Below are 18,153 nucleotides of genomic sequence, written 5' to 3' on the forward strand. Positions count from 1 at the left end.
TATGTCACACCAAGATCTTATTACAAGAGCCAAACTATTACTTTAATGTTATATGAAACACAATCGATGACAGCTCATTCTGCTATTGTCCTAAAAGTAGAAACAAATCACATAATTTTTCCATAATGTTGCATGTGGATAAACTTTCCCACAGATAAATGTCACTAAATCCATAAACACAGCACAAGAGCATTAATGTGTTTTTTGCATAAAATGGTGCTGATGATTAACTTATATAATCTTAGCAGATATGAAATTTTAAAAAAAGGTTCAAATAAATCCATATATTTATTTTAACTGTACTCACATACAATATATTCTCACAATATGTTTTCTTAGACTAACACTTATACTAATAAAGTCATGACCTGGAAGTCCACACATGGCCTGTAATGGAGATACATGTTAATGTCATCCTGTCAGTTTATTAAAGGCTACAAAATATATAGAAGTATATACAAATAAAATACTGTTTTACATTTTCTTTTCAGTCAGAATTGCCCTTTTTTTTGCTGTTTTATACACTTAGCAGTTAGCATCTGAACTGTGCTGCTTGTTAGCTGTAAAGGCTGTTACATAATTGTGGTAATAGCTCAGTAACCAAAAGCTAAAGGTACAGTTATGAGGCGCTGCATAAATAAATTATAACTCAACTTGTATGTTAGCATTGTTTCACCCTTACACTGCATGTTGGTGCTCCTACTGTATCTGTATTAGCAACTGCAGTTTGTCTCTGCTCATGTGGTGCTTATACCACTGCTCTGAAGTGACACATGGATGACTTTGGTATCTATATTGTCTGCTAAAAACAACTGATAAATATTTGACACACAATAAAAGGAACAAAACCAGGGACTCTTTACTCATAACAAGACACGTCTTCTTGTGAACCTTCACACCAGTCTTCGTCTTAAGGCTGAGGCGAAGGCTTCTGTGTTGGAGGAGGAGGTGGTGCTCGGCACTGAAACAGTAAAAAGTTGGGAGAAAGATGTGTTTGTTGATTATCACTGACCCTTTTTGGTGTGAAGATAAATTCTACAATTGCACATCTTAATTTTTCATTGTTGTTATGCTGTTGTTAACACTACATACTGGTCTCAGTCGGCTGCTGGACAGATCTGGAGAGTTGTGTCTGCTGCCTCCAGTGTCTGACAGGAGAGACGAAGAGACACATAAACACACAGGCAGATGTTTCCACCTTTATTAACATGTTTCATGTGTGAAATACTGACACACCAACCGATTTTGTTGTCTGGCAGCCTTGGCAGCCCTGTGGGAACGACCTGCTGTTTGTCCTGGTTTGAGGGTATTGAGATCGGGGGAGAGAAGGGAGGCATGGCGGGAGTGGGGAGAGGCTAGAGAAAAAATGAATATTATAGAACTTACTGACTTATAGGATCGTTCTGTTTACGTGGGTAACATATGCAAAGTCTCACCCCCCCCTCCTCTTCCTCCTTTTCCTCCTCCTCCCCTTCATCATGGACGAGCTCTACCACCAACGATGGGAAGACACCGATCCGTCCATTCAGCTCTCCCTCCCAAAAGCCATCATCCACCTGAAAAACAAACAAAAAACATTCAAAGAAATAATGTGAAATCTGTTGTGATATTGGGTTGTTGGAACAAAAATGGTATATGATACAGCAAATGAAATAAAAAAGCAAATGAAAGGTATGAAATGCTGACAATATCAGCACCATCTCTTGAATCTTTGTTTACAGGAGTGCCAATCAAAACTCTCATTTAGACCACATAGTAATTCATATCAAATCCACTGACTCCACTAAACAAGTAACCAGTGCCTGATGGAGTTGATTCCTCTAAAATTAAGCAAAAGAAGGTGTAATTTCTCAGCTGCATTAGAAATCTTATGAAATTTATCAGCTCCCGTCAGCCCGCTATGATGTATGTGGAATCAGCCCTTGAATTGGTACACACAACACACACCTCTCCATGTCGACAGCGCATCAGGTGTATTAGTGCCCCCTCCTGGAAGGAAAGCTCCTCTGCGCTCTGAGCCTGGTAGGAGTACAGAGCTCGGACCACACCTGACACAGAGTTCAAGACTGGATTATTACCACACACATGTTCACACCACTCCACCGCCTGATTTTGAATCATTTTGCATACACATTAAATGTTAGTATTGCCACATCACCATGTATGTGTATGTCACTGTATTTCAAATACAGCATTTAAAAGTGCACTATGTGAGATTTGGCCAGAATTTATGTTTAAAACATTCAAAAATTAACTAAAATGATCAAGTGACTGTGAAGAAATAACAGTTTTGACATTTTGTCAAAGACATCTATGTATTGTGTTGCAGAGATATTTATTGAATTTAGCATGTTAACCAGCTAGCCCTAGCCCGTCCTGTCTCATAATACCACTTTGTACCTCAAGGGCAATAGTGTTCACTGTAGCGTCCAGTCTGCCCTCTGTCCAACATGAGAGGAAGAAGAAGAAGCGCTGGTCCGAGCAGCGTTGCCAGATGTATGATAATTATCATATTTGTATGACTATTTTGCCAATAATGCCAAAAGTCCCATAATGTGTGATAATTTGATCATTTTGTGACAGTATTAGTACAGGCTAACCTGTATCTGCTACGTCCCAAAATTTGCATCAATTGCTACCTTCCAGTGCTGTGGGAAATTTAAAAACTCATATCTACAGCGCAAAGGAAAGATGCAACAAACTGGACACTAGCCTAGATGTCTAGAGCAACATCTAAACATCACACTGTCTACATAGCTTCTAACATGCATGTTTTTATCTCCGATATGCCTCTTTTGATAAAGTATTTTACATTAGTAATTTAAAAATGTTTTTTGAGTTTTATTTGTGACAGCACATCTTCAAAGTATGAGTTTATGGCGCATCCATGAACACGGCATGTGTTGCAGCCAGCACAGGCAGTGGCAGCAAACAGTGTTTTCTAAAATTATACATTTACGCCTATTTGTTCTCTTGGTTATGACCAGCGTATGGTAATTTTCCTCAAAATACGATAATTTTAAGCCTCTGGTACAATACTTTAACATTTCCCATCTGGCAACACTGGCCCCAAGCCACCACAGCAGCAATGGCAGAGATTTTGAGCTAGGTGGACAGCTGCTGTAAGTTTTGCTGCAGGACTGTTAATATGTCGATTTATTAAGTTTTAATATTTTTTCAGGCGAGAAAGTAACCATTTAGAGTCCCAGTATGTGGTCAAGAGAACAACATCCAAGTGAGGTAACAAGAAGAAAAACGCCAATGTATTCAGTTGTAGTGTACTGTAAATAACTAACCTCGGCTCCCTGCCCTCTCTTTATTTCCGGTGGATGAGGTGGAGCTGAAAGAACTGTCAAGCTGAACGGTGTCTTCTGCTGGTAAACACAAGAACTGCACGTACCGCTCAGGAACATATCCAACCTGACCACACGAGTTACACACCTGGACAGCACGATGTGAAGAGGTATACAGAGATACAGATGAAACATGGGAAAACATCTTTCTGACAAATTAAAAAAAAGGTTTCACTTAAAGTCTGATATTGTCTGGATACCTTCAGCCAGTCTTCCATGTCTCCATCCTCAATCACTTGAAGCTCTTCCCCTTCCATGATTGACAGCTCATCTGATTGGCTAGCCTACAGGAAGTAACAATTGTCAGCTGCTGTACTGCGCACACAGAATGAAACTGTGCATAGCAGTGTTACTCTTCACACAGGCAAAACTGTATACAGTGTTTTTACCTTCCTTCCTATAGTTGTCTTTATGTCTGAGTGAACATCAGGCCAAACACCATGCAGGATGCTTCTAGTAATGTGGCCAAATAGATGCTAATGGGTTGGTTTTTGGGTTTTTTTTTTTGCAATATTTTCTTTTTCTGTATTTTTTCTGAATTACCAATAGGTTCCACTGATTTCAGATGAGGCCCACACCCTGTAGGAGAATAAGCATGACCTTCAAAAGTCTTTTTACCAACAGCAAATATAGTTGATATGTAATATCTTTCTATACAGATCAAATTGTTCATTTGGACTTGTTGATTTGTCAATGTGTAACACGGGCTTTCTCAACATTTTCGTGCCTGTGACATAATTTTACTTCCCCAAATGTTCGTCACCACAGCTGTTAGAGAGGTGTCAAGTCGACACGTTGACATATTTGACAGTTGCATGGTTTTTAACAATGATTTATCTCTTATTTAAAATATATCAGAAATCTCAATACACCGCTGTCAGTCAACACTGTTTGTGTATCTGGCAATCCTGAGGTTGGTAAGACGAGGTCTGCTAGAATGCTTCTGAACTTCTAAATACTGTGCACTACCTGGTAGCTATAGACAACTCTGCAGGCTGCAGGGTAAACACACACTGCAGATGTTGAGGCTGGATCTGCAAAGATATCTCCGTTCATATCTTCGTAGTCGTCAAAGTCAGTCAGCTCAAACTCCTCTTCCTGGAAAACACACAGAACACACAAGAGGGCTTTCATTGCAGGATGCTGGTATCTCACTGGTCTGAGAATCAAGACAAAGTCGACAGACAGTATTTTCCCTCTGAGCTTAGCTCCTTCTTGCAATTAGTAAAGCTAATGTACAGTGTGTATGTATGGCTTTGCGTATTATTTAGAATGGAGACAAGGCAGCCTTGTCACAACTGTGCAATTATCTGTAAATGATGCACACCCCTCAGCCAACAGGATCAAAATGTGTCCAAGGATCTTAAGTCCTGATGGGCTCAACATAAGACTAACTGAGTTCTGTGTGTGTTTATGTGTGTGTTTGCGTACTGAAAAGTCCTCAGTGGATTTCCTCTGTTCACTGAGCCGTCTCTCTCTCTCCAGCTCCTCCTCTGCCTGGTTCATGGCGTTATGAAGCCACAGTTCAATCCCTGCGACGCTCTCTGACAACAGAGTCAGACGGGCCTCTGCTTTCACCCTGCTGAGCTGAGACGGGGAGACACAACGCAACATGTTACTGTAGAGATACAGACAGACAGACAGCAGCTGGCTTTTGTTCTATGAATAGTAAGATGTGAAATGTCAATAGAGCTGCAGAAGTCCCTTTACTACAGAATTTGAATTCTTAACTTTAATCCATGTTTTTCCAACTTTCTGCTATGCATTAAGGAAACCATCACCCCAGCTGACTCAGATCAGTCTATTTGCTTTTTTTTTTTTAATGACCTTCAAATTCACTTAAAGTGGAACTTCTCTGATTTTATACTTTTATACTATATTTTTATCACAGTGTTTCCAGGTGTTGGGGAGTACTACTGAATATGTGAAAAAAAGTAGTATAAAGCCCTTTGTGGCTCCAGAAGTAATGTGTGCGAAATCTGATCAGCAGCCTCAAGTGATGTCACTTGAGTCAGTGTTGGTTGATGCTGAAGACTACAAGTTTAAAAAAGACAAAATCTGGGGGTGTGGAATCAGAAAGAAGTGAGGTTACCAGATCTCTGTGGCTGCTCCTCATCTCTGCTGGAGGCTAGCAGCTCCAGGCTACAAGAGCTACTACTAGCATAACACACCTGAATCTGTATAATTAAATACATTGACTCAGGTTGCACTGTGGGTAATGTAGTTAGGCACCAGATTTTGACAAGGAAGAAGAATGTGTGGACAGGAATAAAAAGATGAAATTTCTGGTTTTGCAGAATCAATTATATACATACATACATATATATATATATATATATATATATATATATATATATATATATATATATATGTACTCTAACAGAGGTTATACTGTGGGTCTGGTCTACAATGTGTTAACCACATCCACGCGCTGTTCTGCTTTGAACTGGAATGTTGATATGACTATGTATGATGATGCACTTTGTTAGTATGCGAGTATACTGCATATGAAACTGCTTGCAAGCAGTTGCAAGGAAGAGATATATGACTGTGCTTATGAGGAAGGGTGAGGCTCTGAAGATGTAAAAGTAAATAAAGTGTGGGGCCCCTTCTTAGAGAAATAGTAGTTAGTACTGTATGTAGAGTATAGAGTGCAGTGTCCTTTAAACAGGTTTCAGCAATTTATAAAACCTAAACTCTCTGTAAATTCAGGGGCTTCTTCTGACACTTGCTGGGGCAGCCTCTGTCTGGTTGGCCCTGTTTGAGACATTGGAGATATTTATGAATCCTATTTACGAAGCACATTACTGTTGAAGAAGCAAACTTTTGTGTCACCGCAATGTTTTTATTTAACAGGGTATTTAATGTGAACTACAGGTACACATGTGAACAGGTCCAGCCACAGTTCATCTGATTTGCAGATGAGATGCTGTTCAAGCCATGATATACATGTTTAAAACATCGTAAGGAATGATTCTATGTTGCTGAACTAAGCTATATATGAAGAAATATTAGTTAAAGTTAATTGTAATGCACATTCAATAGATAGTTGGATGTTGAATTTTGAACTTTGGCTTTTGTGTGGAGAAAAAGCTCATTTAAAACAAATTTAAAAACAAGTACCCTGGCTTTCCTGACGCTGTCCTGCACCTCCGCTATCTTCTGCTCCACACTGAGCCCCGTCTCCCCCGACAAGAGCTTCAACCGACTCTCTAGTGTCCTTAAGGCCTGAGGGAGACCGCAGACGCACAGAGACAAAGAGCAAAGCAGACAAATATACAAGGAATTACAAATATATAAGACTTAACTTCAAATGATTTTAACATTTAACATCTAATTTAATTTTATAAAAAAGATGAAAACAGCAAAATCACAGAACAGTTTTCCATGTCACTCTTTATCTTCTCCATCAAAAAAAAATGCATTTAAAAGTTGATGTGAAGCTTATAGGAGGCTTCAGCAGTCTGAGTTAGTCATATCAAGTGGATATCTACCATGCTTACAGTCTTTTTAACATCGAATGTTGAGCTGTGGTGGAAGTATAGTAACAAAAAGAGGGATTTTGGCACTAAAAAGACTGTAACGTTGAAAGATATCTACTTGATTTGACTCATTTGGACGCTGAAGCTTCATATTAGCTTCACATAAACTTTTAAATACATTTTTCCACAGAAGGAGGACTGTGGATTTTGTCTCCCATCACTTATATTGTAAGTGCATTATGATAGAATCTTGTATGGTCAGGATGAACAGGAGGAATGATTACAGCAAGAAAAACATGTTTCAATGTTCATCTGGGCACCTGACTGTTGTTTTAAGACAGACCTGAAAATGTGTGACTCTGTCCTTTAAATATTACAACCAAAACTGAATAAAAATAATACAAAAAAAGAGCAAGTGAAAATAACCACAGCAGTATCTTGACTTTCTAACTTTGACATCAAAGTCTCACCCTCTCTCCATGGGTGACGATCTTATAGTCTTTAGCAGCTTTGGAAGCCCATTTCTTGGCCTCCTTAACCAGACAGCCCTCCCCTTCTAAAGCACAGACCTCCTGCAGAACAGACACCTGAACACAAGACAGACAAACAAAGTATCTTTCATTTTTTAAACAACTGCATAGTACATTAGTGCATCATTTGTCCTGCAGCCCCTGATGTTCACACACACACACACACAAACACACCTTGTCACGTGGAGCTGGCTGGAAGCTGAATTCAGGTGTTTTGCTGAAGGAAACTGATTCTTGTAGAAACTGCTGCACGTTTCTCTCTCTGGTCACCTGACAACACAACAACCAATCATGTCACGACACCAAATCAAAAAGATGGACTGAGTTTGCGCTTACAAAACATATGTAAGTGAACAAAAAAAATCCAGTGTTTTCACGTCTGCTCGTCTGGGCCAGCAAAAAAAAAACCAAGGTGCTAAAATGCTTTCTACCCACTCACATTTTGAAAGGAACAACTGTTGAAGTGTTCCCTTCAAATTGCACTCACTTGTGAGTTCAGACATTTTGGCTATGTGTTGAATTTCCCTCTGTAAACTTCTGTTCCCTCTGAAACTTCAGCCTAGTTGTACCAGTGACTCTCGCCCCCCTCCTCTTCCCTGACCATCCAACCAAAAACATCTGTTACTCCCTGTTCTCTCACTTCCATCTGTCCTTACTTTAAACATGGTCTTCTTCTTTTATGTTTTTCTCCTTCCTTCCCTTCTTTCTCCCTGTCTGTCACCTTCCCTGTAACCCCTCTGCCCCTTGCTGCATGTCCTCTAGAGAGGAGGTGAGAAATGTCTTGTGTCTGGCGTCTCAGGAGTCGCTGTGGGATCATTTTTATGTATCAAATTCAGACAGATTTGAATAGACATTGATTATTGAAGGCATGTCACATATTCTAATATCTTTAAAGTTAGAGCAGTGGGTTCGCTATTGTTACGCAATGCTGCGTTCATGTCATATGGGATGGACAGATTCACCACAAAACATCAAGATGGTTGTATGATTGCAGAGAAAATACTGTGCACTGACAATATGGCTCTATATCCATGAAATATGGAACTATGGACCTTGAATGAGGAGTTTGCTGGATGTGAGACATCCATGTTTGTTGCACTTTTTTATTATTAAGTCGTATATATATCAGATCCAAGTTTCCTTGTCTTCATTACAACTTAATGCTATTTACAAGTCAAATATTGGCCATTACGGTAATTCCAATGTGATATGAATGTAGCATAAGAGCACAAAAAACACAAACACATACAGTAGTTAAGCACACTTGTACTCATACCCTCATATTAATCAACACTCTTTAGATGAATCCAGCGGCTGATGTATGTGTTTCTTTCTGAAGCCATTACTGCGATGTCAGAGTGGAACACGGTCGACAGATGAATGTAGTCTGTGTGAATGTGGTAGTTATTTAGTCTTTAAACATTAGTGTGAAATTGCTTCTGATGCAGGTTTTGGGAAAAAAATGACATTAATGTAGTGCTTCTGTCTGACCTCCACAGTCTGGATGTGAAAGTGCTGTGTGCAGTAGCTCATAAAAGCCCAGCAGGAATTACTGTCTAGCTTATGAATGAAATCATTTAAATGCCTGTTTTCTTGAATTGTAATCGGATGAAATGCGTCATTTAATTAAAATCAGAAACACATGATACTGAGAGTGAATTTCAGCCAGGAAATGTAACTTTGTCCTCTGGTTAGTTGGCATGATGCCCAGAATACAAGCAAAACATGAGGATTTAATGGAGACTTATAAAAGTAAAGTTGATTCCATGGAGCAGAAGCTTGTGGCTGTTCATTTTTTGTTTGTTATTGTTAGCAGCTGATAACAGCACAGAACAGAAATGTTTTCTATATTATTATCTTTATTTTATTGGCATTTGATATATTTTCAATATATAACTAGTTCAACAGGATCTCCTGGAAAGTTTTCTTGACAAAAACGCTTAAAAAGGAAATCCTTTACACTCATTATAGTGTTATATGCAGGTTTTTTAGTGAGGTGCCACCAGCTCAGAATTGTCTATAACAAACACTTCCAATTATAATATGCATACACACACACACACACACACATACAAATGCACCTATACCTTAGCCACACTGTCCCATATCCTGCTGTACTGTTTGTGTGCTGCCAGACAGGTATTCATCTCTGTCCCACACAGCAGGGTGAAATGGCTCCTCAAATTGTCATAAATATCACCATCCATTTGCTTTAGGAAAAAAAGAGGAAAAGAGATATTCAGCAGTTAGGATATGTTCACCACTGTTTTATCTCATATGCATGGCCAGACTAACATACTAGAGGACCCACCTCATTGTGCATTAAGATACCTATCACCTCCAAGTTCTCAAGTACAGTACAAACAACAGACTATACAGTATATGCCCAGATACACAAAAAACAGCCAGTACTATTTTGTATTGACCATTGTTGTGGTGTTGTGCCTTTGCCTTTGTCTGTTGACTGTGCTGCCATTAATAAAGGTTAGAAAAATGTTAACAACTGGCAACTGCTCCTTTACTTTCCCTTTGAAGGTAAAGAGTGAATCAAGAACAGTCAGTTTTATCTCCTGTGAAGTTTCCTACTTCTTTTTTTTTTTTTTTTTTTACCTTAATCCTATCGCCTGGGGTACCCACAGACCCCAGAGGTATACCTTGTGTCATATCTCACAGGTGTTTTAATCTATCATCTCAATTTTTCATGATTTTGTCAATCAATTTGTTCCTAATGACTTCATATAATTGTTTTCTGTTTCTGTTTTAATCAGTGCTTTTTAAAAACACCAATGTATTGGGGTTCTGTCAGTCATTTTGAAGCTTTTGTGGAAAGATTGTACTGGGATAAAAGCTGCACTTTGTATTAAATAAAGTTTTGTTTTTTTTGTTTTATACAATATGCAAATTAACTGTAATTTTCCTAGAATAATAATGCTCTGTTTTTTTCAGATGACATTAATTACATAACTGATAATGGTTGGGAAGAAATAAGTTTTGCCATGATGGTGGTTTCTTGTGGTTCCCTGGAACCCCAGTCTGTAGTCCTTGGTAGGATGAGGGTTAAACAAAGTACACGTGTATGAGCAGTTCAGTGTCAGAGACAGTGGGAGGTAGGAGTTTGTTTGGAAAGTCCAACATAAGAGGGAGGAATGTTGAATTACGTATTATTACCTGGTGATGATGTCAGTGTGGAAAAGTTACAAAAAAAAGTAGTCTTGTGCAATGTGCACAGTTTGAAATATACCAGGAAATGATGTGGTCAGTGTTTTATCAGATACACAACTGATAAAATGGTTCAAGCGTCTCTTTCTCCGGTTCATTATCTGTCTGTGTTTGTGTGCGTGTTTGTTACCTCCATAATACGTGGTAAGTCATCGGTATAGTAGTGTAGTTGATGGGTGTTGACTGCTGCTAACGCCAGCAGATACTCGTTGCGAACTTCAGTCAAACGGTCATCACACTCTTTCAGCCTGGCGCTGAGCTGAATGCACACATGTAAAATAATACTCTTTAAAGCTGGTTCAAGTGAAATGCAAAATAGCCTCAACTTGGAAAAAGGAGCAAATATGGAGTGTACAGACCACTTGTTTCGATGTTTTCACAACCCCAAGTGTCCCAAATGTATTAATGCAGCTATACGTTAGCTTGATGACAAGGTAAATGATCATTACTTTAACACTGCCAGCAGGTATAGCAGCTGGAGACAGAAAAGTAGAAGAAGAAAGTTTTACAATAGTTCATTTCAGCTCCATACCTTAGCAGTCATCTTATGTATTCCGGTTTTAAAGTGGAAAATCCCATGCTCACTCTTCCTTGCTCTGGAAGACAAAGTGAAAACATATTGCTAACATATAAGACATAACAAAAGACATACAGAGTGTAGCCACACATTATCTGAAAGTTCATTTCAATACATGCAGTAAACTCTGACTTAACTTCATGTTTTCATTAAATAGCATTTAAAACAGGAAATACTGTACTGAAATACTTAAACTTGGAGAACTTCAATGTCTTTTATATTAATTTTGTTATAAAAGTTTCTCCAGCCATCATTTTCATTTTAGACTAAACAATTGTTAAATAAGTCAATACTAGTTGAACTGTATTAAGTGTATTTTCAGTGGTACTGTGTGATGCACTACATTTCAACATTTCAATACATACTTTATTGTTCATATTTCCTCTTTATAATTAATGACATTTAATTTTGTTTGGATAGTTTAACATTTTTCCCCATATTTCTGCTTTGTTGTTTTGTGATCTGAATGCTGACAAGACCTGTATCGACTTCACACATCATGTTCTGATGATATCATCATATGTCATATGGAAGTGGAAGTGGAACAGGAAGTGACCTTGTGACTCTGATGCAGAATTTAACCATTAACAACACGGTAGTTTGCGATCTCACAATTCTTTCCACAAATTTGACACCCACAAAAGCTACAGCACATCTCAGATCTTTTAACTGCCTATGAACTAATTCGCAGCTTGAATTCCGCAGATGTCATTAGCTGTCCACCAGGCTCTTTTCAGCAGACAACACTGGCTTTTCCATGGTTTAGCATCAAATATTTTTTGCTCTCTCACACGTACAAACAGACATGCACTAGTGCACACTGACCTGGCCTGTGCATCAGCAGCTTTTTCTCTAGCAACATTGGCAATGTGACTGAGTTGGTGGTAGCTCTTCTTGATCCTGTGTAGCTCACGCAGAGAATCCATCACTTCACCCTGTACCCTTTGGAGCCTCTCCAGACCCTAACACACACACACACACACACACACACACATACACCCCAAAATAATTCATTCAGCCATCGATGCCCTTTGGTTCATGTTTCATGGTCACACTGTAGGGTTTTAGAGAATTAAATAGTGCTCCTTTGCTTTATTAATCTATTTGTAGTTATTAAAATGACACATAATGAGTGTCTACATATTTTCAGTATTTGATCACTGCTTATGTGTGTGCATGTGTGTGTGTTTGTGTGTGCATGCGTGCGCATGTCTCACTCTCTTTGCTCGGACGTCCTTTGCATTGCGAAGACTTCTGGAGGCTTGTCCAATCAGTCTGCGATACTCCTCTGTGGCAGCAAGTCGTGATGCGGCTGTCTGAGCTGTGGCATCTACCACAGATCGCCACACCCCAAACACACTGCTGAAAACACATGCACGCACACACATGCACGCACATCAGTACTGACATCAAGAACTCCTGATGTCTCAATTGTATTGTGCACTTTTCACCATACATTTGTAAATTAAAGCTGATAATTACTGGTAACATGAAAAGCTTACAGTGCATATTGTTTACTTTGTACACCTAATATTGACAACACTGTTAGGCAAGTTACGTCACTTAAAAAATTAATCAATTATTCATTACATTTTACTAATTATTATGCTTGTTCACTCCTAGTTCTACACCTAGTTCTGTCAAAGTGCCTCTAAACAACCCCAGTCTTCACACCTATGTTACATCTTCTGTATTTAACATGTGTGAAAATATAAAACAAGACATTATGGTTTATTCAGCCAACGTTTTGGAGGTATTTACTGACCATCAACAGCTTGCTTAACGTAACATGTAGATAAAACAACTTTGGAGTTACTGGGAGCTGCATCCTTATTTGGTAGCCGTTAACCATCTCCCTAAAAACTACACCCTGCACCAAACTAGCACATCCTCTGTCCACTGAGCACTGAGACCCATCAAACTAAGACAGCAAACAAGCTGACCCACACAATGTCAAAATAATTATAAACCCTTACACTATGCTTTAAGCACATCACCATTTTTATTTTCTTATTTGGTTAACAATTTCATTTCTAATAGACATGTCAGATAATATGTTTAGTGTTTCATAACTTTAATTACTTCCTCTTCTGTATGTAAGTACAGTACAGTCATTGCCTGGTAACTCCGAAGTGTTGTGTCAATTTAGAGTTCTGGCATTGGCACACCTGTCTATGCTGCCTGGCTAATGTTAGCTAAAAACTAAACTAAAACTAATCTGTAATCTCATCGTTTTTCCCATGTTGTCATGTTATCACAACATAACTATTGTCACATTCCTGTTCCGGTCATAACCTTTGTTTTTTATTTAGTTTTGGGGACTGAGGCATAGCTAACAAGTTAGCTCATCACATTAGCTACAAAATTGGCGATTTGGATTGTCATGGACACCCCCTGTTGTGAGAGGGTTGACGTGGCTGTTTACCCTCCTATGACCATGACCTTGTCTGGGGTGTCCTGATAGGCCAGATATTTTTGTTGGGGTTCTTTTATAGACAAATTCAGGTTGAAGGTGGAAGTAGACAAGCTGCCATTACTGCAGTGGCACCTCACTTGAGAACCTGCATATAACATTGTAGTGTCTGTAAAGGATTTCACATTTGAAATGCTTTTGCCGAGAAATCTTCACAAGAGATCCTGTAGAACTGGTTATATGTTGAAAACGGCATAGAAAGACCATAAAATAAGGTTATAATCTAAAATACCACCACCCTGCTAATCACTTGTTAACTTGTTTTCCATTTTTTTTTTTTAAATGATGCATTTCTTCTGATTACAATGCAGGAAATCATGCAGTTTGATTTAAATCATAAACTAGCATATAATCCCTCCTGTGTTTAACTGGCTACTCCACACAGCACTAACACAAGCTCTACGTTCATGTTATTTTTTTTTGCCAAAGTCTGTGTCAAAACCACTTTCAGACTAGTGCTTAGAGACTGAAGGACTTCCACATTCACACCAAAACCAAACATCTCTGTTTAGTTCCACTTTGCCACCACAGTAATCGCAGCAGCGCTTCAGAGCTCAACACATTGGCTGCATTCGTCTATTGTGAGGGTCAAGTGTGTCAAATCATCCCTCTAAACATTAAAACTAAATTTTGTGAAGGTCACAAGTTACAAGTTATACAAGTATGTCTTGAGTTAGCTGTATATTTTCTCTTGTATCCTTCCCCTTTATTCCCCTTTAACGGTACAAACATAAACTGTATACCTCCTACAGAAAACTGTAGGTGTCATGGAGTTTTCCTCTGTCTATAAGCTATGATGCTTTACCACTTAAAAGCAACATATGGTCTTTTCATAAACAACAATCTACTCTCAACCGCAACTGTTCTTTGCAAAATGACACAACATGGAACTGATACATAGATAACACAACTTCCCACACTTGAAAATGACATCATAGCAGCCAGATATGTTCAGAATCTAGACTAGAGGTTGGTTTTGTGATGAAATTACCCTTGAAAAAACAAAACGAAAACAGCTGATGAGAAGATTGTGTGTGTGTATTACCCAGAAGCAATAGCATCTGTATTTCCTCTTTGCCAGTCTCTCTTCTGGTACTGGACAGCTAACCTCTGAAGAGCCTGAAATTGCACCGTTTAGCATAACATCACAACCCCAAGAAAAGACAGTAAAATGTAGTTTATTGAAAACACAAGGTGCTTTACTTGAGATAGTATGAATAGGATGAATAGTATTATTATTTGTTAGTCCTTTGACTCTATTTTGTCACTGTTGTCACTCTATTGTTACTGCATTACCCTTGTTTTAGTATGATGTTACAGATCTTTGTAGCCATTCACAATTGTCAGGTCAAAATTTTAATTTGTCCAATATTTTTGTTTATGACCAAATACCAACACCAGACATTTCCATGAGCCTCAACTACACTTTCAAGTGCTAATTAGCCTCACAAAATCACTAATGTGGATGTAGACTCGTTTGAAAATACATGTTGGGTACCCTACATGTTGAGTATACATTTGTCAGCATTAGTATGGACACACATAGACACACACACACACACACACACACACACACACACACACACACACACACAAACTTATCCGATGATCACACCATAGTTACGTGACACATTCCCCAAAATTGTGTGAAAACACATACAGCTCCTCAGAGAGCTTTGCCGAAATGGTGGAAACTGAGAACATCCAGTGTGAGAGGTTAAATAAAGACATGGCAAGAGAGGAGAAACACTGATAAATGCCTAGTTAGGATAGCATAACAGAGTGTTGAAACATACAGACACACACATACAATCACATGAGTGAACAAACAACACCACAGCACTCAGGTACTGTGCTGACATGGAGCCTCTAATCGATAAATGATGAGCATTTCCAGGAAAAAAAAAATGAAAGGTGCCAGTAATAGATCTAATAGTGGACTAGAATAGTTGGCCTGTTTGTGTGTGCACTCACCTGACCATATTCTTTCTCGATGGCTGCTCGTTGCTTACTGAAGGACCTTGGGGAACACACAGACAAAACCCAACACACGCAACATAGACAGACATGTAATGTAACACTGCCCTTCAATCATCGTCTCTGTATTGATCTCCCCGCGTATCACCCTCTGTCTTATATAATCCAATGTCATGCAAATATTCACAGTCTGAAGAAGTATTGTACCTTATCTCCTCCAGAAGTTCAGTGTCCTGATGTTGCTTGTTCTGCAATTTGCTGAGCTGTTCTGAGAATACCAGTTTCACCTGCTGGCTCTCTTTCACCTTCGCACACACACACGCACACACACACACACACACACACACACAAACAAAGAGGGACAGCTCTGAGGATAAATCATAATCAGTCAGGTTTATCAAACCCCATTAGTGAACTGCCTGTTGACTCAAAAACTGTAGGAGTACTTAGTGTTGGTCTGCTTCTGTTTACTTTCTCAACTCATCTATTGAGATGTGTCAGTGAGTGATATTTGAGCTTTACCTTATCAGAAACTTCTTCTTTAAGAATGTAAATTTTATCATTTTAATTCTATCAATTTCATCTTTACATCACCTTTACATTAAATCAGGCAAAAGTTTCTCTGTGACTATTAGAGAGGTAGGTTCAGGGCCTACATGAGCTCAAAATCTCATAGCAGGTAGCCTACATCAAAAGTGACAAAATAGGCTACACATCAGGTATCATGAGCTAGGAAACTATTAAATACATCCAAGTCATGTGGGAGGGCCATTATCCTGTAGCCCCACTATGCTGACAGAACATACGTGGTGCTGTGCGGTGCCTCTACAGAGGATAAGCTAACTGCTTTAAAAAATGTCTTTTCAAGAATGTTTTCAGACGCTAAATGTGACTGACTGTCCACAGTGGCTTTTCCCACTGCATTTTATATTTCAGCAGAGAGGTTTTTGAAATGGCATTAGCTAAAACAATAGATTCCTCCATGTGCTCCTTAGAAGTCAATAGAAACGTTTTCATGGCAGACATTTGACTTGAATAGCACAGGTGCAATTAATAACATTAATTATGAATCTGTTCCATTGGGTTTCCCATCACATCAGTGAGCCAGCATGTAAAATATCAGATCCCTGGAACTAGAGCACCTCACTGGTTTGTAGGTAAGGTAGGTAAAGTAATTAATTACAGCAACAGACTGCATGATTACTTTTGTGATTTTCCTGCAACTGTCAAAAGTCTCTCTAAATATATAGGTATATTGGTCAATGGTGGAAATTTAAACCCAAGACGAACCCTCCACACCACAAAGTCACTTTTGTTTTGAGCAAATTAACATTAAGCTAACATATTATCAAATTCACAGTCACATTTTCAGTAGTTGACAGTTTTGTAGTGCCATTTTTTGTTACATTCAATTCATTATTTATTAAGTTATTTTTCATTTAAAAGAAGGTTTCTCCATCAACCAGTCTTGTGTGACAAAGATGGTGATAAAAAACCTGACCTGACTGACATTAGTCACAAATATGTACTTTCCTTGTTATGACTGCAGAGAAACTGAGAAAACGTTTGCGCTGAATTGAATGATATTGAGTCCAACTCTGACTAGAGTACAAAATGTAACATCTGTATCAGGTACACACAAAATGATCTCAAATACCTAAATGACCTTGTACATTTCATAAATGTAGAAACCTACATTTATGAACCTTTAGGAGTCAGTGTACATGCTCTGGCATTCACTCAATGGGCCAAAATATATTTCTGGTACTTGTAGACAGATGCAACAATATATACAATATATAAACTTATATCTAGACACATTTGTAAGCATGTTATGTAAAATGTAATTATTGAAGTATCAATGTTTTCATTGCTCTTTAAAATTTTATTTAAAAAGTATTAACTTTAAAGGAAGGTGGGCTGGACGAACAGAAATGAAAGTAGCAGAGACACAAAGTACCATCATGTGTAAGCCCTCTTTCAACTCTCCTTCCACAGAACTCCACATTATACTCTGAGCACCAGCTTACCTTTCTGGGTGGTGGCTGCATGGTTGCTGGATGCTGATATTTTCTGCTATTCTCTCCGTTATTGTCTGTTTGTTTCAGCTGTTGTGCTCTGCTACTTCCTCAGTATTTTCACATATGCACATGTGCTATTGTCTCTCTCTCTCTCTCTCTCTCTCTCTCTCTCTCTCTCTCTCTCTCTGCCTCCTTCCCTCTGGTGCTGTCTTGAAGAAGACCTATAGAGGGCAGAAGAGTCCAGTCACTTCATGTTAACATTTGAAACTCCTCTTCATTGTCAGCACTCAACCACATGCATGTTTTCAGAATTCTACCTTTAAAGTGAAACTTATGCCATTAAAATATTTATCGTAAATGTTTTATCTTAAATAATTGCATTTAAAAACCTGCTGTCTACTGTCTCTTCTCTTCAAATCCTGACTCTTTCCTGTGGGTTTGGACAGTTTTCTCACAATTCAGATTTTATTTGCAAAATTCGATTCAAAGTTTTATTGCAGAATACTTTTTTCTAGCTTCTT

General features: G+C 38.6%; 1 protein-coding gene across 1 annotated transcript; it reads right to left on the bottom strand.

The window, feature by feature from the left end:
- Positions 1-15: 15 nt before the first annotated feature.
- On the bottom strand, positions 16-17,744 carry LOC122990492 (F-BAR and double SH3 domains protein 1-like). Its single transcript, XM_044363860.1, has 21 exons — positions 17,642-17,744; positions 15,819-15,916; positions 15,609-15,654; positions 14,680-14,753; positions 12,379-12,523; positions 11,987-12,123; positions 11,117-11,180; positions 10,715-10,843; positions 9,453-9,575; positions 7,540-7,635; positions 7,306-7,422; positions 6,477-6,581; positions 4,785-4,940; positions 4,323-4,451; positions 3,554-3,637; positions 3,297-3,441; positions 1,948-2,048; positions 1,437-1,556; positions 1,241-1,355; positions 1,093-1,148; positions 16-961 (listed from the first exon to the last, which is right to left on the bottom strand). Exons 1-21 carry the CDS (start codon positions 17,660-17,662, stop codon positions 911-913), a joined length of 2,112 nt encoding a protein of 703 aa, XP_044219795.1. The 5' UTR covers positions 17,663-17,744; the 3' UTR covers positions 16-910.
- Between the last annotated feature and the right edge of the window lie 409 nt (positions 17,745-18,153).

This window comes from Thunnus albacares, chromosome 10, assembly GCF_914725855.1.
Source record: "Thunnus albacares chromosome 10, fThuAlb1.1, whole genome shotgun sequence".
Taxonomy (NCBI): Eukaryota; Metazoa; Chordata; class Actinopteri; order Scombriformes; family Scombridae; genus Thunnus; species Thunnus albacares.

What these genes read in the sequence shown, in the direction of transcription:
- LOC122990492 (XM_044363860.1), bottom strand. Translation starts at nt 17,662, where the DNA reads ATGCAGCCACCACCCAGAAAG. An exon ending in TATGGGACAGTGTGGCTAAG is followed by an intron (nt 7,636 to 9,452) that starts GTATAGGTGCAT and finishes TTGTGTTGTCAG; the next exon opens with GTGACCAGAGAGAGAAACGT. An exon ending in TCGTCACCCATGGAGAGAGG is followed by an intron (nt 6,582 to 7,305) that starts GTGAGACTTTGA and finishes GGTCTCCCTCAG; the next exon opens with GCCTTAAGGACACTAGAGAG.